The sequence below is a fragment of the Dromiciops gliroides genome, chromosome 1, assembly GCF_019393635.1.
Source record: "Dromiciops gliroides isolate mDroGli1 chromosome 1, mDroGli1.pri, whole genome shotgun sequence".
In the NCBI taxonomy this organism is placed as follows: domain Eukaryota; kingdom Metazoa; phylum Chordata; class Mammalia; order Microbiotheria; family Microbiotheriidae; genus Dromiciops; species Dromiciops gliroides.
The window spans coordinates 723,521,719-723,541,768 of NC_057861.1; the positions used below are offsets into that span (position 1 = coordinate 723,521,719).

General features: G+C 36.1%; 1 protein-coding gene across 1 annotated transcript in view; it reads left to right on the forward strand.

The window, feature by feature from the left end:
* The window catches only part of CNTN3 (contactin 3), a 450,405-nt gene that overhangs the window by 400,921 nt on the left and 29,434 nt on the right, over positions 1–20,050 (forward strand). Inside the window, exons 14-20 of the mRNA XM_043979112.1 lie at positions 6,355–6,472; positions 7,801–7,959; positions 8,056–8,205; positions 12,350–12,420; positions 13,390–13,624; positions 13,912–14,027; positions 18,807–18,993. Coding sequence (XP_043835047.1) covers positions 6,355–6,472; positions 7,801–7,959; positions 8,056–8,205; positions 12,350–12,420; positions 13,390–13,624; positions 13,912–14,027; positions 18,807–18,993 — 1,036 coding nt within the window. The remainder of the gene's footprint in view (positions 1–6,354; positions 6,473–7,800; positions 7,960–8,055; positions 8,206–12,349; positions 12,421–13,389; positions 13,625–13,911; positions 14,028–18,806; positions 18,994–20,050) is intronic.

The window sequence follows — 20,050 nt, forward strand, 5'->3', positions numbered from 1 at the left end:
TTGTGCTGTTCTAGTTACTTCCAAGACATCTGGAAATGATTGACATGGGATGTCAAGGTTTGGAGGCAATGGGATGAAATGTTGCATGATTAATATTGGAAGCTAGATGATAATATGGTGTTTACAGTGATAAAAAGGAAAAAGAAACACCCATTCAACCTTGCTACATGAACAGCAAACAAAGTTTGTTTTTTTTTTTTTTGAGCTAGGAAATTATGCTTTTGACAGTCCACCAGAAGCATTTTCATTCAGAATCATTACTAAAGTATGTTTTTGCTCATAATTTCTCATTTTGAAGGTCCATATTGGATTGGCCTTTCCTTCCTCAGAAGTTTTCTTTTTCTAGGTTGATTTTGTAACTTTAATTTTCCAGTATAAGGTACCTATCACAGTATTCCTTAGTATCCATATAATTAGGAAAAATCTACTTGGGTATTTTCACAAATGATAGATCATCATTTGAAATATTTTCCTTAAGAACACAAAGAACCTTTCAAATTACATGTCAATTTTAATTTTAAATTATCATGTTAGGAGCAGCTAAGTGGATAAAGCACTGGATTTGGATTCAGGAGGACCTGAGTTCAAATCCAGCCTCAGACACTTGACATTCACAAGTATGTGACCCTGGGCAAGTCACTTAACCCTCATTGCCCTCCCCCCCCCCTCAAAAAAAAATCATCATGTTAAAAAAAATCACAGGGAAAATCAATCCCAAGATAATAGATCACATTTCTGGATCATTTTGGACACAGATGATAATTTTCTTAACATTTCAAAGATGAAATGGGTTATGAATGGCACATGCCATATTCATTGCACATAGGTGTTGTTTAATAGAACAATAGTTTTGACTAGTCATAGAAGTATCAAATCCTAAACATTTTCAAAGACATGAAATAATAATTCCAAAAGTCAGAATTTTTTAAATGGATGGACACTGCAACTATTAACTTTCAAATGAAAAACTTCATAGGTTCCAGGATGGAATAAGAATAAATTATTTTTATTGGGGTATGACTTTGCTAATGAAATCCTTCCCCTTTTGATAAAAACCACCATGCAAAATAAAATTTGATTATCTGGAATATCTTAGATATATTCAGAAAACCCTTTCAAGAGAAAGTAATTTCTGAAATTCCTTCTAGCTCTCTTTGTTAATGATTATAGGAACTGGGACTGGATTTGTGCTTTAATTAATTAAGAGAACTTCTCAATGAATATATTCCCTTTTCTAATCAATTCAGTCTGTTACTTTCTCTGCAACTTTTTTTTCGAAAGAGATACCTAGAACACTAAGAGACAAGATGTGATAATGATGGGTATATGGTAATGACTTGCTTAATTGAACAGACATTTATAAAGTGATATCCATAACAGTATACTAGGCACTAGGTACTTGAAGATGCAAAATGGCAGAGTCTCTTACCTCAAAGAAATTACATTCTTCTAAAGATATTGAAGATTATCAGAATGCAGAATTATACTTTGTTTCATCGACCATCTGAATCTATATTTATCTCTCCTATCCTAAACTAATAGCACTTATTGTCCATGCATCTGGTTTATCAACAAATTATGTACTTCCTCATCCCATTTACGGCTCTCCTATGCCACTGTTTTATGGATTTATTGACTTTATATTCTCATATATTCCATAACCCCCAATCACATTTTCTTTCCCCGAGGGCTTAGAAACCTGGCGGTGGTTTCTAAGCATGGTATGATTGAATGAGGGGCCAGAAAGCATGGAACCGGAGCCAGACGCAGCTTCCTCTTCTAGCCCTTAATTATCATCTAACCATGGACATGATATTGAGCTTTTTCAGGCCTCAATTTACTTGTCTGCTAAATGATTATAATAATACCTGCAGAACTTACTTAATAGGCTTATTAGGAAGTTCAAATGAGATGTTGTATGTAAAGTACTTGGCAAATTGAAATATTATGTAAATGTCCATTGTTATTTCTACTCTTCCTCTCCTTCCTTCTTCTTTTCTTCTTCCTCCTCTTTTCCCTTTTCTTCTTCCTCCCCCTTTTCTTTGTCATCTTTTCCTTTCCCCCCCTCTTCTCTTTCTTCCTTTCTTTCTATCTTTCTTTCTCCCTTTTTTTTTTGTGGGGCAGTGAGGGTTAAGTGACTTGCTCAAGGTCACACAGCTAGTAAGTGTCAAGTGTCTGAGTCCAGATATGAACTCAGGTCCTCCTAAATCCAGGGCCAGTGCTTTATCCACTGTGCCACCTAGCTGTCCCTCCTCTTCTTTTTCTTGATGAGAATCTAAAGAATTGAGTGAAAATGCTTCTGGCACATTCATAGAATGCTATAATGTGTCCAAATTAATTAATTTACAAGTTAATAGTTGATAAGCAAGTCTAAGTGCTCATTAGTTCAAAGTTATTTATGATGAAACATTTAAGAGTAAAATACAGTTCCAGTTCCTGTCCTATAAAAGAAAAGCTCTTTATATGTCTTTACCTGACTACTCATTTTCAAAGAAATCAACGAGGAGAGGGAGAAATAAAAACTTCCCCACTAGGAATACTTTCCTTCATGGTACTTGATAATAAAACTGCTCAACTTCCCTGGAAATAAATAAATAAAAACAACCTCTAGAAACAATAATCTGCCTCCAGCATATGTCAAGGTCAGAAGACTGGAAAACTTTCCAAAGGTCAGATAGTACTGAGGTTAGTTTTTTTTCCTTTAAAAATTATAAGAAACCTTTGAAAAGAGGGAAAAGGTCAAATTTGATAGAAGATTAATTTATGAACTTATCTCTTCTTAAAAGTTTGTGTAATCAGAGTTATTAAAAATATGTGTCTATGGTCATCCTATTTAATTGCCATGGCACTTGAACAAGCCCTACTCTATGTGTGTGTGTGTGTGTGTGTGTGTGTGTATATAGGCAGATTCTACAGGTTGTCCATATATCACAATCTGATAAAAGGCAACCTTTAACACATAATTTTTCAGGTGTAAGTGGCTATTCTAATATATTGAGAGCTCATAGATCCCATACCTGTGATTCTGCAAAGGCCCAAACTGAAAATGGAGTCTGTAGGTATGAGGAAAAGATGGCTAGAGAGTAGAGAGTGAAGGGAAGTGGGCTATTTGGGGTTTTCCTGAAATCATACAGTGAGAGAGGCAGTTACCAATCAGTTCAGGGGGGTGCTGTGGCAGAATTTTCTCCATAGTTGTAAGTCAGTTGATGAGACTATTGAGATGGCAAACACTGGGTTGGTGGTTGGTTGTGTTCTCTTGTTCACATTTTTTGTACAAATTACTAAATACATACTACTTCCTAAGTAGCATGAATATGTACTCCTTGCAATCAGGTAAACTTTCATTTCTGCCCTTATTTCTCCAGTGCCTAGTACAGAATAGATGTTTACTAAATGATTGTTGATTAGTTGATGTTGATAATCTAATATTAGGGAATACCCTTGCTACACTGGTGGACTGATAACTTCACTGGTGTGGGTTATTTCCCTCTGAGTGCAGACAGCACTGGTTCAAGGTTTTTGGGGGTTTTTTTTCTGTCTTTGATGTTGGCCTCTTTTTCAGCCACCTTGGAATGAATTCTTCAATGCCCTCACAATTATGTTGTAGTCTCTGATAGAAATCTTTTCTCTGTGATGATGATGGTGAAGGATTGGTGATATGCAAAACATAACCACTGGAAAGCCTTTGTACTCCACTGGTATTTTTGTAGTGTCAAAAAAAGTAAGGAAGGCATCCAGCACAATGGACCAAGACCACACAGGCTCCCCTGTGGAAAACTAATGATAAAATGTCACCAAGAATCACATGGGTCAGACTGACACAGATGGATTGTAATCTGTATCATTAGTGGAAACATCCATACCTATATCACAGAATCATTTGAATATGGAGATAATTATAGGTAGTAATTCCTTACTTTTATGATCAGTCTCTGAGGAAGAAATTTCCTTTGCCAGTAACAATTGATACTGGCTACAACAATTGACAGGAAGTAAGTGCAAAATTAAGCAACTTCTCCAGGGTCACGTAGACAGTATGTGTCAGAGGCTGGATTGGAACCTAAGTCTTCATAACACTAATGTCAGCACTTTACTACACTATGCTGCCTCCCGGTTTCTGAATGTTGCATACAATCATAGTTATTTTGATACAAATTTGAAAGCAAAAACCTCATTCTAATAAAATTTGCCACCTTTTACTCACTCATGGCTCCGGACACTGGTAACAATTACAGGAAGAGCAAAGGAGGTCCAATACAAATTAAAGTTTCTTGAAGCAATTTAATGAATGAGTTCATTCTGAATGGGATGACTTCATCATCAGAAACAAGAAGGAAAAGACTATCTCCTCAAAACAAGAACCCTATACCATACTCGGGCATGACCACATCCAGTAATATACCTAGGGTCACTCCACAAAACATATAATAATGTGCTTTGTTTGTTTTTTTTTTTCATTTACTTACATAGGTAAATATTATTTCCTTCATAGAATGAGAATATATTATATTAAGGCCAATAACCTCTCAGTTTCATTTTTGTCTTTGTCTCTTAGGACATCACTAAGCAATTAGCAACATATTGGTAAATGTGTGTTAGATGATTGATGGATATTGAAAATCTAAGATTAAAAAGAACTCTTGGTAAAGTGGTGGATATTCAACATCATTAGTGTGATTCCTTCCCCAACCTGTGCAGATCCCTCAAATCCTCATCCTTGGCAGGAGTTTTTGAATGTTTTTTTGGTTGTTGTTTTTTTTTTTTCCCCATGAATACTCCACAGAGATTGAACCCAGTGTGCTCTTCCTTTCCCACCCACTTTTTCCTTTTGTACTTTTAGTAACTCAGTCAGAGCAATGAACATCTTGCATTGTCCCTCTTTGTCTACAGTCCTGTAGTCCCTTGTTGTGATTTGGAGATAATCCTAGGCTCTCTTATTGCCACCAGACAATTGACAATTGGCAGACTCCACTTGGCAAACTACAAAAGCTATGACCAAACAAAAGATGTTTTAAGTTTTATACTTGCAAATAGTTTTAAAATCTCTTTCAGAGGACCAGCCTAGTTAAATGTAGAAAGGTGAATTACTAGAAGTCAGACCATGAGGTGATAAATGTGAAGGGTAGCGATGGGCACAGTATCCAATGCAATGCACACATAGTATAAATGGAATTAAAAATGCAAACATTACTTTCCATGTCATGCTGTTTCACATATCTTTTAATTTCAGGTGATTCTCAAAGGACTCTTGTTCTTTCCTGTTCTGAAATTCCGTAACGCTGTAATTTCTGAATTATTTTATTTAATCCATGATATTTTACTGTTTCATGAGGCTGACCTGCAACTAGCCAGCTCACAAAAACGTTATTTTATCTCTTTTAAGAAAACCCTAGAATCATATTTAAAACTAATTATAAAAATGAGAGAATATGAGATTTTAGAGAACTTGATCCTTTAATTGGTACTGAACAATGACAATAAATATATTTATAGATAGTTTCTATAGAGATCAAAGTTGCCTCATTAGTTTGACACAGATTCTCCCTAAATTCTATATATGTGGTTTAGCCTGACTTTAAGCTCCATTAAAGTGAATCATATATATTAATCCCCATGTAGAACTGCATTCATTACCCAGCAGATAAACAAATGCTTCACTTTTCAAGTGGTTGGAAAGGTGTTGAGCTAGAAAAAATTTTAAAAGCTGATCTAGTACAAAGGAGCAAATGTAACAAGGTGTACCTTTGTAATTGACAGAAAGGAAACTTGTAAGATTCAAATATCGTTTTAAAAATAAATTTGAAAAACAAAAATACTGTTGGGACAAAATAATAAAATAGGAAAAGTAAGTGAGGTCCAATACAAATTAAAGTTTCTTGAAGCATGGATTCATTCTGAATAGGATGGCTTTATCATTAGATACAAGAAGGAAAAGTCCATCCCCTCAAAACAAGAGCCTTAAACCATACTCTGGCATGACCACACCCAGTAATACATTGAGGGTTACTCCAGAAAACCTTCTAATAACCTTGGAAATCATGCTGCTTTTATCAAATTTCTATCATTTACCCTGGATGAATTTTAGGGATCGACTCATTTCAAGGTGACCATGATAAACCTTAAAAGAGGCCCCTTTCAAAATCTGGGTTTTGTTTTTTTAAAATATTTAAATATCTGAGTATAATTGTTGGTTGGTTGGCTTATAAAAAAATCTGTATTTTTAAAATTTGATTTTAATTTGTATTGTGTAATTCTGGGCCATGAGATCTTGTTTTCTGCTAATGAAATGTTTCAATCATTGCTGAGGCGTTTATGTTTTCAAACAATGATATTCATTACCTGTTTATTCAACAGAGTTCTTCAGGCGATTTGATGATTCGGAACATTCAGCTAAAACACAGTGGGAAATATGTTTGTATGGTACAAACAGAAGTAGACAGTGTTTCATCTGCAGCAGAACTAATAGTAAGAGGTAAATGCCAGTAGCTGCCTTTTCTATCTATACCTTGAATAGATCATCTCTAAGTGAATAGGAAACAATAATGGTAGAAGCATATTCTTTCTGTTTGATTCTAATTTATATCAACTGTATCTCATGTATTTAGTTGTTTCTAAGCTGCACATAATATCTGGTGTATAGTAAGTACTTAATAGACAGCTAGGTGGTGCAGTGGGCCTAGCATCAGGAAGATCTGAGTTCAAATCTGGCCTCAGCCACCCAATATTTGTGTAACCCTTCACAAGTCTCTTTATTGTTGTCTGACTTCCGTTTCCTCAACTATAAAATGGGGGTCCTAATAGCACCTACCTCCCAGGATTGTCATGATAATCAAATGAAATAATAGTGTAAAGCATTTAGCACAGTGCCTGGCACATAGTTAGGCATGTAGTGCATGCTTATTCCCTTCCTGTTTTTCCTTCTAGTCCATTATAAAGGCTAATTAGCTACTTAATTGATTGAGTATATGAATTTGTTCTGACTTAGATCTAATGCCAGACAATTATGATGTTTGAGAGGAAAGGTACTAATTTAAAGAAATAAAAATCCTTATATAAATGCACTTTCCCCCTTTAATTGGTATTCCACAGTCACCACCTAAGATGATGTGTTTTTAAGTATTCCATTAGCTCCAAGAAGTGATGGAAGTGTGTCTGTGCTTTTTTATTACACACCAAAAGAATCAGGATTTTCTAGAATGTGCTATAGGAAATAGACCTTGTTGCTATCCAGTGCTGATTTGCTGCTGTGCTGAAAAATTGCCCCAGAATATCCTAGGGTAAAACAGCTTTAGATAACAAATTGGTGGACCACAGAGATGCATTAGTAGATTACTGAAGGATGCTGGGCTTGAAATAAAAGACATCAAATTTGGAAAGGTACAAAGATCCTGCTGCACAAAGGTCCCTGAAAGAATGTGGCATCTGTAATCTTTTAATGTTATAGTCTCAGGATGACCGTCTCCCAACTGGACTTCACATTTTTCAAACAACAGACAGAATTTCAGTCCACATTAAAAGAAATAGTGGTGTTTTTGTTCCCACTTAAATGGCCTTTTCCCTAAAAGCTGGAGAAATTGGAATCTGTCGGAGGTATCCGAGGGGTGCTCTTAAGTGTTTTTTTCTTTTGTATTAGACCTTAACTCTTCTCACAGTTACCACTCGTACACAAAGGTGTCTGAAGAGATTAGCATGTCTATTTCATCTCTTGGCCAGTAGTTGAAATTCTTGTCTGTTGGCCTCCAAGAGTGAATTCCCTTACACATATAATATATAATTCCTTATTTTGTTTGTCTTGGCTAGGTTCTCCTGGGCCACCAGAAAGTGTGAAGGTGGATGAAATAACAGACACCACAGCCCAACTGTCCTGGAAAGAAGGTTCAGACAACCATAGCCCAGTCACATCATATGTCATTCAAGCTCGGACACCTTTCTCAGTGGGCTGGCAAATAGTCACAACAGGTAACAAGGAAATTGGAGATTCTGACCATTGATCTACATTTCAAATTCTCATATTAAAGAGTAAAGATTCTTAGTTCTCAAAACATTATTTTATAGTACCTGATATCATCGATGGAAAAACATTCACAGCTACAGTGGTGGAATTAAATCCTTGGGTGGAATATGAGTTCCGTGTTGTAGCCAATAACAAAATTGGAGGTGGGGAACCAAGTTTACCCTCAGAAAAAGTAAGAACTGAAGAGGCAGGTTAGTGGTTTTTGGTTTTTGAGGGGGAGGGCAGGATTGCTTTGTGAGAAATTAATAGCTTTTGAGTTCTGAGTCTATTTAAATGTTCATTCATCTTCCCCCAGGGTGACAGCTGAAGAGCTTGCTTCATGCCTCACCTCCCCAACCCTCCAAAAAAGGGTCCTTTATCCAAGAGTTCCCTCTTCTCTCCTCTATCTCACATATCACTAAGAGAGAAACTCCTACCACCTTCTCTTCATTGGATTTGTGACTCTTCTTTGCTAAGGGTAACCTGTTGCATGCATCTCATTCCCCTCTGTCTTCTGCAGGGAATGTCCCTTCTATCATTACTACAATATTATTCTAATCTTCAATTTCTCACTATCACCCTCTTCTCTGTTACCTACAAATAAATGAATGTCTCCTTCATCCTTAAGAAAAGAAAAAAAAAGGTAAAAATTCTCTTGAACCAACCATGCCCACTGTTTACTGTCTCATATGTCACCCATCCCCCTCCCTCCTGTTGGCCAAAGTTTTTGAGGTATCTGCCTATATTAGGTGCTTCTCCTTTTATACATTTCTTCTACTCTTACTTTCTTTAAAACCTGTAATCTGGCTTCTGATTCCATCAGTTAACTGAAAAAAGATTTTTCAAAAAATTGCCAATATCAACATTGCCACATCTAAAGACTTTTTTTCCCCAATACTTACCTTACTTGACCATTTGATACAATTGGCCATATTCTCCTAGATACACCCTCCTCCACAGGTTTTCATGACATTGCTTTCTCCTGGTTATCTTCCTACCTGCCTGTCTGCTCTGCAATCTCTTTTGCTGAACCTTCATCCATGTCATATTTACTAACTAGATATCCCCCAAGAATCTATCTTGGGCTTTCTGATATCTTCCCTTTCCACTCTCTAATTTGGTGATCACATTATGTCTCTATGTTTGTGATTCTTAAATCTATGTCTTCTACCAGAGTTTCCCTCCTGAGTTATAGTTACGTATCACCAACTGCCTTTTGGACTTCCCAAACTAGATACCCCAAAGACTTCTCAAATGCAACATGTTCAAGGTCAAATTCATTATCTTTCCCCCTAAACTCTCTCCAAACTTCCTTATCATACTCCCACTCACCCATGCTCACAACCTCGATATCACCCTCAACTCTGCACTCTCACAACACAATTAATCTGTTGATGAATCTTATCATTTCTACATTCACAATATTGATCAAATATATAGTTTAACATATAGACAGCTAGGTGGTGAAGTGGAGAGAGTGCCAGTCCTGAAGTCTGGAAGACCCGAGTTCAAATCTACCTTCACACACTTAATAGCTGTGTGAGCATGGGCAAGTCACTTATCTTTGCCTCAGTTTCTTCATCTTTAAAAGGGGAGTGGCAATAATACCTATTTCCCAGAGCTGTTAGGAGGCTAAAATGAGATATTTATGAACTTTTTTGGAAAACATTAAAGTGTTATATAAATGCTAGCTGTCATTGTTATGAGGGGAAGGAGAAAAAGATCAAATGACATAATAATATAAACATGTAGCACAGTGCCTTGTACATTGTAAGCACTATATAAATGTTAGCTATTATATCAATTATATATGTCCACCTTCTCATGATTCACATAGCCACCACCCCAGCCTAAATTAGTGTAGTATCCTTCTAATTGCTCTCTTTTTCTGCCTCAATTCTCTCTCTACTTTATTTCATCCTACACTAAGTTGAAAAAGTAATATTCCCAAAGCATAGGTCTGGCTATGACATCCTCCTTCCAAAACCACAGTGGCTCCCTTTTTTCCTCCATCATCAAATATAAAGGCACCATTTAGCATTTAAAGCTCTTCACAGCTTTTCCCTTTCCTGTCTTTCTAGTCTCTTTGTACTTTTTCCCTCTCAACATACATAGTGATTTAGCCTCGCTGGCTTACTTGCTGTTTCTTTTATAGAACACTTTTATCTCCTGTTTCTATGGCTTTTCACTGATTGTTGCCTGGAATACTCTCACTCAAACCTCATCTCTTTCCTTCCCTGATTTCCATCAAATATGAACTCAGTTATCACTTTCTTCAGGAGTCCCTGCCTTGTTCCTTCAATGACAAGTGCCTTCTCCTTCTGAGATGATCATCCTTCTTCTCTGTAGATACCTTGTATGTACTTAGGGTGTTTCTCCAATCAAAATGAGTTCCTTGAAGGTAGAAACTATGTTGTGGTTCTCTTTGTATTCCCAGTGCTTAATGCAGTGGTGAGCACATATTACTCCTATTAATTTCTTATATTTTTTGACTAAAGTTTTTGACTGAAAGAATCATCAGGGATTTGGCCTTACCCTAGAATCTCTGAATTGCTTCTGAAATGCAATCATTCCTTATACCTAAACTAATTTGTTTAAAAAGGTAATCTTTCCAATGGATAGAATTATCCATGCATCATTTTTACAAGAAAAAAAATTCACATGATGATATTGACATTTCAATTCAACAGTAGTGGTCTTTACTTAATATTGAATAAATGTGCTTTTGTTGCTATTATTCTGTATATTTTTATGTATATTATCACCCTGTTGATAGTGAAAATGCCATCTTGATGGCATCTGAGAAAACTCATAACAAAACTTTATTTGGTCCCATTTTCTTCCTTTCTCATATAATTGAGCCATCTCGAGTGAGCTTTTACTCATTGTTCCTATTTTAAGATATTGAAAAACAGTTACTGGGGTAGCTAGGTGATGTAGTGGATAAAGCACCAGCCCTGGATTCAGGAGGACCTGAGTTCAAATCCAACCTCTGACGCTTGACACTTACTAGCCGTGTGACCCTAGGCAAGTCACTTAACCCTCATTGCACTGCCCCCCCAAAAAAAATTACTGTCATTCCTAAGAAGATTAATTAGTGAAAGCAAATATAAAGCCTCTTCATTTCAATTCCTCAAAATTGTTCAATTTTAGAAGGCCCTTTCCAGAAATCTGATAATGGAATAATAAACATATAGACTTAACATTTTTAGGTTGCATAATATTAATTCGGATGAAGATAATGCTTAAGTTACATCTAGTTCATGTTTTTTTCATGCTTTTTTCATGTCAATCACTGTTGTTGTTTTTTTCCTCCTGGATTAAAGACTTCATAGGTGTGAAGGATTCATAGTGTGGAGACTTCCCCAACCAATAAAGTTTGACAACTCATCTGTTATTTGTACTCTTAAAGAGTTTCCTGGGCCACTGATACATTAAGTGACTTGCACAGGATCACAAAGCCAATATGTGTCAGAAACAGGATTTAAATCCAGGTCTTCCTTATTATAAGCCTTGTTCTCTATTTGCTTTACAATTTTGCCTTTCCTGTCATTGTATGTGATTAAATAATTTTAACTCTTCAATCTAAATTAACTTTATGTACCTTGAAGTATGTACCAAGAGGATTGACTTTAATAGAGTATTTTTGTTTGTTTGTTTCTTTTTGTTTTCATTTTTCTGGGGCAATGGGGGTTAAGCGACCTGCCCAGGGTCACACAGCTAGTAAATATCAAGTGTCTGAGGCCTCATTTGAACTCAGGTCCTCCTGAATCCAGGGCCAGTGCTTTATCCACTGAGCCACCTAGCTGCCCCTTAATAGAGTATTTAGGTGGAATATGTAGGGTCATGAAGAATAACTTCAAAGTTGAATTACACCCCCAAAATAAAAACAAAATTAGGAGATTTCATGTTGCTTGTGATGAATGTGGTCTTATTTGCATGTCATTTACTCCTGTAAAAATGATATTTAATTATTGTGATGATTATCAGCATGTTAAATTGTCATTGTCATAGAGCAAGAAAGATGAATTTTCCTCCCAATTTCAGATTTTAATTTTTGTCTTCATCTTTTCATTTTGACCAGTCTGTTATTGAAAACAAATACATTTGTTGAGGTCATAAGGAAATATGGCATCAGGTCTTTGATTTTTACTAACACATCTGAGGTTTTCAGTCCCTTACTTGCTTTTACACAAAGATTTCAATTCCTCAGAGATATCTGAAAAAGAAACATTCCACTAGGTATTTCAATGATCGCTCTACTTCAAAACTAAATGTTGTCTACAAATGAATTGTCCTTCAAATGGGCATTAATAAGCTTAAATATTGGCTTCTCTGTATTTCTCTTTCTCACAGTTCCAGAAGTACCCCCTTCAGAAGTAAGTGGGGGAGGTGGCAGTCGGTCGGAACTGGTTATAACTTGGGATGTAAGTTACTTTGACAGTGCCTTTCTGTCTCAGCTTTGTGCTTGGGGATATGGTAGGAGGATTTCTCTGGATTACAACTATAACCTATCCAGGAGATGTGTGTTACTTGATCCTTCCATTTGATTTGTGTTTTGTTAGGGTATTTTTTTGTTTTTGTTTTTTCCATTCCTAGTCTTCCTTTCAGCACTGTGTGTTTGTGTTTGATCAGTATAAATTTCAGCTATACAGCTGAGTGTTACAAGTCCTGGAGTTGTTGGCATTCTTTTAAGGTTTCAAGGTAATAGTAAATAAGCATAAGCAAAAGATTGTTGTAGCAAGGTGAAGCTAATAATTACACTTGTCAACAGAAATTTCCAACTTAGGCTGGGTTTCAGAATTGAAAGCAATGAATTCTGATGAATACATAGCAATTATTTTAATATTAGTGTTGTGGTTCCTTTCTGCCAGCTCAATGACAGTGATTAGATCATTTATATAATTTTGTTTTTATTTTTGAAAACTTGGCTTATGAATTGAATGGTAGTCAACCAAAAGACTCAGTCATTAATCGGATTTGGAAATGTCTACCAAAACATTCAACAAATGGAAAGCACAAGAAGTCAGTTATTTATCATTTGGTATTTTTTTTCATCTACAAGATACTAAACAATCAGATATTTTTAAACATCTGCATCAAAGTTATTTTCACTTGTCATCCATATGCATTTGATGTCATATAAACTCAATGTTGGACACTTGATTATTGAAAGAAAAGAAATTGGAAACACAGCTCTCTTGCTTCCATCTTGTTTGCTGAATTATACAAAATTTGGTGCACCTCCCTTCTCCCTCTGTTAAAAAAAACAAAAACAAACAAATAAACAAAAAACAAACTAAAATATGTTGTAGTTAAAATGCCACCAATCATAATATAGACTCGAGAAGAAGAGGTTTGATGGGGCTGAGTTTTTTCACTTTTTCTTTGTACAGCCAGTCCCTGAGGAATTACAGAATGGTGAAGGTTTTGGCTACGTTGTTGCCTTCAGACCCCTCGGTCTTACCACGTGGATCCAGACAGTCGTAACATCGCCTGATACACCGAGATATGTCTTTAGGAATGAAAGTATTCTCTCTTTTTCACCCTATGAAGTAAAAGTCGGTGTATATAATAACAAAGGCGAAGGGCCATTCAGCCCAGTGACAACTGTTTTCTCTGCAGAGGAGGGTAGGTAATCATATTTTGATTGTACTTGAAAAGCAGGGCTTATAATTTTAGCAACATATTTTGCCTTACATATAGTAGAAGCTTAACAACTGAGTTTCTATAATATTTCTATATAATCTTTTAAAAATGAGAAACAACAGTGTCTTTTTATAGAATTATCAAAATCATAACTCTGTCTCTCCTGTCTCTGTCTTTCTTTTTATCTATTTCTCTCTGCCTCTCTCTCTCTTTCTCTCTGCATATGATATATGTATGTATACATTTTAATTTCAATTCTCCCAACACAGAACCTACAGTAGCGCCATCTCATGTCTTGGCCAATAGCCTCTCATCATCAGTAATTGAAGTTTCCTGGGATGCCATTCCTTGGAAAATGAGTAGTGGACGATTACTGGGTTATGAGGTAATTTTTTAATACAAAGCCACTGAATCATGTACATGCGTTTTTTACAGTGCTGATGTCTGTTTGATGACTGTTAGTAACCATACATTTTATGCTGACATTTCATTACTCTAGTAAACCCAGAGAAAAAATCAAGAGGACTTGAGAGCAAATTGGAAATGGGTGATGAAGTAAAAGGGACAGTCAAAGATGACCCCAAAGTTTCCAGACTGAGTGACTAGGTGCAGAGTGGGATTAATGCTGAAAGAGTGGGAAGGGTGGTTAATTTATGTGTACTACAGAGCTGGTAAAGTGGATCTGTGGATAACAATGATAGCTGTGTCTTAGAAGCAACCAGAAATGCAGTGCTGTAGCTAAGGTCTAGTGATAAAGATTTGAATGCATTCTAGTAAACGTAATTAAATGAGTGTCACTAGGTGAACTTTTCAAGGGACATGATGGAGAGGGAGAAAGAGAGACAGACTGAAAGAGACAGAGAGCTAGAGAGAGACAGGGCAGAGAGAAATTGAAATCAAGACTTGTTGAATGTACTTCAAGTTAGGAGGCAAGAGAAAGAATAGTGTTGGAAGGGGAGATATTTCTTTAATTTCAGATAATTTAGACTGCATGATGTCTCTTTATTTTATAAATCTAATGGATTTGGAGATTTGATGGGAAAAGATGTGTTGAAATAAGTCCAAAATGGCAAATGGGCATTACTATGAGCTTGTGGAGGAGAGAATCTGGAAAATGTATTTTAGTAGGAACTTTATAAAAATTAGGAGTAAGAGAACAATTCCAGGAGATTTATTTACAAAAGGAAAGGACATTTAGCTCACTATTCTTCCAGATGAAATTATAATACCAGTGAATTCTTATATCATTTAGAAATTAAACTGCAAGACATGGCAAAGAAATTGATACAGTTGGCAATAAATAGTTATATTTCTGATACACTGTTTTTCCCCAGCTTCCTACATACGTTTAAAAATTTTAATAACTTTCCTATCTCTCGTCTGAGTAAGTGCTGGTGTTTTGCCATGTGGCATACTGAGGAACACATCATCATTAGTATCCAGACTAATTTTCTTTCCTGTTTGACAAAGCAAGAGTTGATGAGCTCATTTCTCAAGGCAGCGATTTGTGTTATCTGAAAAATCTGACAGACTCTGACACAAATCTTCTCCTGCCCCACTTTTCTACATGGTCAGAAAGGAGTAGAAGTGAAAGGACACATGTTCCTGGCCTTTAACATCTATTAGCTGTTTAGACAATCCGAGTCTGTCATGACAATTTCACATTCATTCCTGTTAATGTCTTTAAGTTAGTTATCTTAAGTTTCAGATTTGAAAAAAAATAAATAGGAAAATGGGAAGATCCTGTCCATTGTGGTAAAAGGTTGAAGGTTAATTCATTGCATGAAATGTTAATAGATTTAGACAATGCTTAGAGAAATGTAAGTTTAAAATATGTATGGCTAGCAGAGCAATAAGCGAGGAAAGCACATAGGTGACCCTGTGAGCCAAACACATGGACAAGGATGATGTTAATGGTTACTAAGAAGTACACCAAACATCTGAGTACTTCTCAGAACAAAAGGAGACCTCAATGGAAAGGCTTATTCATAAAGCTAACTTCATACCAGCATGGTAAAGTTGCCCAAGACTTTGTAGATTAAAATAAACTATCATAGCACACCTGGACAGTAATACAAATAATTCAAGCAAATGACCCTGAAATTGAATGAAATCCAAGTTATTGTGTGATCTGAACTGTATTAAGTACTATCATGGAATTTGTTTCATAATCACTCAACAAGCTACTTTCCTTCCCCTTTGCAGATATATCAGAAAGGTACTATTATATTGCTAAAATATTTTTGAGCTATAGTTCAGGTCATATTGTGGCTGAAATGGAAAGCAAATTCTAAAGTCCCTTTTCCTAAGATTAACATTTTTTTTCACAATCCATGTTTGATCAAAATATAATGCAGAGGGGGCAGCTAGGTAGCACAGTGGATAAAGTACTGGGCCTGGATTCAGGAGGACCTGCGTTCAAATCTGGCCTCAGACACTTGACACTTATTAGCTGTGTGACGCTGGGCAAGTCACTTAACCTTCATTGCCCTGCAAAAAAACAAACAAACAAAACAAAACAATGCAGAGTCCATGGATGATCTATTTTCTGTACAGCATGTGTGATAAAAGTAGGTAATTGCAGCAAATGCCATATTAAGGATCATCTGGACAATGGTTCGTTCACATGATTCTGCTTTTCACAATTTGCAGAGGGCTTTTGGTTGTTGCAACAACCCTAGGCCACATTTAATATAAATAGAACATTTTGCAAATAAGGATATTGAACCTCAAAGAGTTAAATGACATAATCAAGATGATATACATAGCTTATAAGAATGGGTGCCTGGGTATGTACTGCAGAGCTGGTATTACAGATTTTCATGTTCTGAATTTTTTGAAAAGTACAAGAAATGGAATTTCAAATACCTTATTTTTAGCTAAGCGTTGCCCCACATAAGGAACAACAAGACCCTGTTAAACTGAGATTCATGGAACGGGGAAAATAGATTTTAAATTAGATGCACTGCAGGTGTCCGTTATGTTTGTTAAGTAATGGTAAGGTTCTTATTGACTGGGGAACAGCAAATGCTTGGAATTATATGAAGTTTTAAGTAAATCAAAAATAATTAATAAGGTTTTATAATATAGTTTTAGAAATGAAGTTCTGGAGTCTCCTAGCAAAGCAATAAAATATTTCCTTAGTTTACACTACTGAGTTGCATTTCAAAAGTTGTAAGAAACTAATTCATTGCTTATTGCTTTTTTCAAATCCTTTTTTTCCTCCTCGTTATCTTTGATAAAATGTGTAAGGAGGTATAGATCTCCCTGGAAATCTGTCAATATAGATTTCTTTCAACTGTCGATAGGCACAATTTGGACAATGTGTCCTTTGAACTTGAGCAAAAAGAAGAGAAAAAGGAGAGCTAACAGCTTTGTTTCTCAAAGACATTTTTCTGAGGTTCAGTGGCAATACCACTGGATATGGAATCAGAGGAACTGGTTCACTATTGGTTTTACCACTTACTACCTGTGTGACTTTGGGCAAGTCATTTGACCAATCTAGGCCTAAGTTCCCTCATCTGGAAAATGAGGGAGTAAGAATAAATCATCTTGGGGCAGTTAGGTGGTGCGGTGGATAGAGCATCAGCCCTGTAGTCATGAGGACCTGAGTTCAAATCTGTCCTCAGACACTTGACACTTATTAGCTGTGTGACCCTGGGCAAGTCACTTAACCCCCCACTGACTCACCAAAAAAACAAGAATAAATCATCTTGAAGGTTTCTTCCAGCCTTCAAACCACCAGCCTGAGAATGGTAATTCAGTCCAGGTACTGGTTGAATCAAGGCCCAATGTTAATGGTGGTTTCCCTCTATCATGGGAATATTAACACTTAAAAAATTAACCAGATTACTAGATAATAAAGGCCTACAGTACCTGATACACAGTAGGTGCTTAATAATTGTTGATTTGTTTTTAGTTAATTTGCCAAAAAGCAATACCAGTTTGTGATATAAACTTACAAAATGCTTGGAATTATATAAAGGACGGCAGGCAATTATGATAAGTATTGCCTCTTAAAATTATAAAGACTCATGGTAGGCAAATCAAAACCTCTAGAATGCATGAGACCCGACCTAGATGCATCATCACCAAAGATCTGTAGCTGAAACTGGAAAAAACACAATAGGCAGCCAAATAGAAATGATCTGTCAACATTTCTATGACAAATGATTTTCATGATGGATGATGACTTTGAAGATCTCATTATATGTGAATAAATGAAAATAGAAGTTAAAAAATAAAATAAAATAGAATAGAAAAGAGGAGTTAAAGAAGATTAATACACCAAGTGACACTGGACACTAGTAAAACATGCATAGCAGCAATCAGCCAATTGATAAGCATTTATTAATTGCATACTATGTGCCAGGAAGAATGTTAGGTGTTAGAACAAATATACAATTATAAAACAGTCCTTGTGCTCAAGAAAATTACATTTTATTAGGGAAAACAACATACACCTACATAAAAATACATCTATATAAAAAGAAATCCATAATGATGGTGACACAATTTTGAAAGTAGTGAGGGTATGATTTTGAATAATAAGTAATGATGATATATAATCACAATGAATAATAACTTTGATAAAACCAAGTCTTTCCTAAATGCCCTGGGAGAGGGGTATTGCAAGCAATACTATTTTTGTTACAAATGAGGAATCTGACATTCAGAGAAACCAATTGACTTGCCCAGGATTATACAGCTATTTGGTTTTGGAGATCAGATTTGAACTCTGGCCTTTATGACTCTGGGTCCAGTTCTCTAAAGATATTAAATAATTGGGGGAAAAAAATCTTGAGCTGCCATATTACCCCAGACTAGCTGACAAGCAGATACCAGCAACTGCTTTTTCTTCTCTATAAAATCTTTATGAGAATGAGAGTATCTTTTTATTAAAATTTGAGAAGGGAACAGACTTTTATAAATGATTTTCTGCAGCAGATCTCATCTTCACAGTCACACAATTGCAGAGAGGGTCAGCTTGGGGGAATGTGGTCATTTAATATTTATCTAAGAGCCTTGTCTTAGCAATTTTATCATTTTAAAATAAAACACAGTGTCAAAGGTCACTCAAGGAAAAATCATACTTTTGAATTAGATGGTTTTTTCATGAAGCAAAATCAACATCAATGTATTGCTTTTGGTACCCCTTTTTTAGATTCGGTACTGGAATAATGGAGGCAAAGAAGACTCTTCCAACAGAGTCAAGGTCATGGGGAATGAGACATCGGCCAGACTCCAGGGCCTACAGAGCAACTTGGTATACTATACTGCTGTTCGGGCATACAACAGTGCTGGGACGGGGCCTTTCAGTGTTACAGTGAATGCAACCACAAAGAAAATGCGTAGGTATTTTCAGATTCTCTGAATGGAAAATAAGGAGCCCCATATGGTGCATAATTTGCATTTAAAATGAAGACCCTATGTGTCACTGGGGATGACCAAATCAATTATTCTTTCTGTTATTTTGTGCAAATCCACATCCCAGCTCCTCACTGCAAACCTGCCAAGATATTTAGTATGAAAAAGGCCCAAAGCCTGAGATCTTATTCATAGAAAATATCTTGGCACTTAGGTAGAGTCCATACATGGAAATGGGCTTGAAAATCCCTGAAGCCTCAGTATAGTTTAAGCTAAAGAAATCCATTGTACTCCTCTTTTTTTTTTCAATCTTAATAGTATTATATTTTTTTTCTAGGTACATGTAAAGATAGTTTTCATCATTCATTTTTATAAAATTTTAAGTTCCATATTTTTCTCCCTCCCTTGCTTCCTTGCCCCTTCACCCCCATCCACAAGACAACAACCAATAAGTTATATATGTACAGTCATATTAAATACCCACAATGGGACAGCTAGGTAGTACAGTGGATTGAGCACTAGCCCAAAAGTTGAGAGGACCTGAATTCAAATCTCACCTCAGATATTTACTAGCTGTGTGACCCTGGGCAAGTCATTTAACCCCAATTGCCTTAAACATCCGGGGCCACCTCCAGTCATCCTGATCTATATCTTTCCACTGGACCCAGATGGTTTTGGAGGAGACAGTGAGGTTAGTGACCTTGTATAGCCCTCCCTCATTTATATCCAGTTTAGTACAAGTCACTGGGTGATGTCATGGGCCTCTTCAAGAATGAAGGACAGACCACAATTTCTACGTTAGCCATGTTCACAGAAGAATCTAAAAATATAATTTGCTTTGGAGGCAAAAGACCTAAATTCAATTTCTAATCCTAATCCTGATCCTTATTACCTGTGTGACTTTGAAGAGTCACATAATCTCTCAGGGCCTCAGTTTCCATTTGTCTGTCCATTTACCTATCTAATCACCTACCTATCATCTATCTATCATCTCTAGAGCTATATAGATATCTGCATTCTATCTATCTGGATACATACATA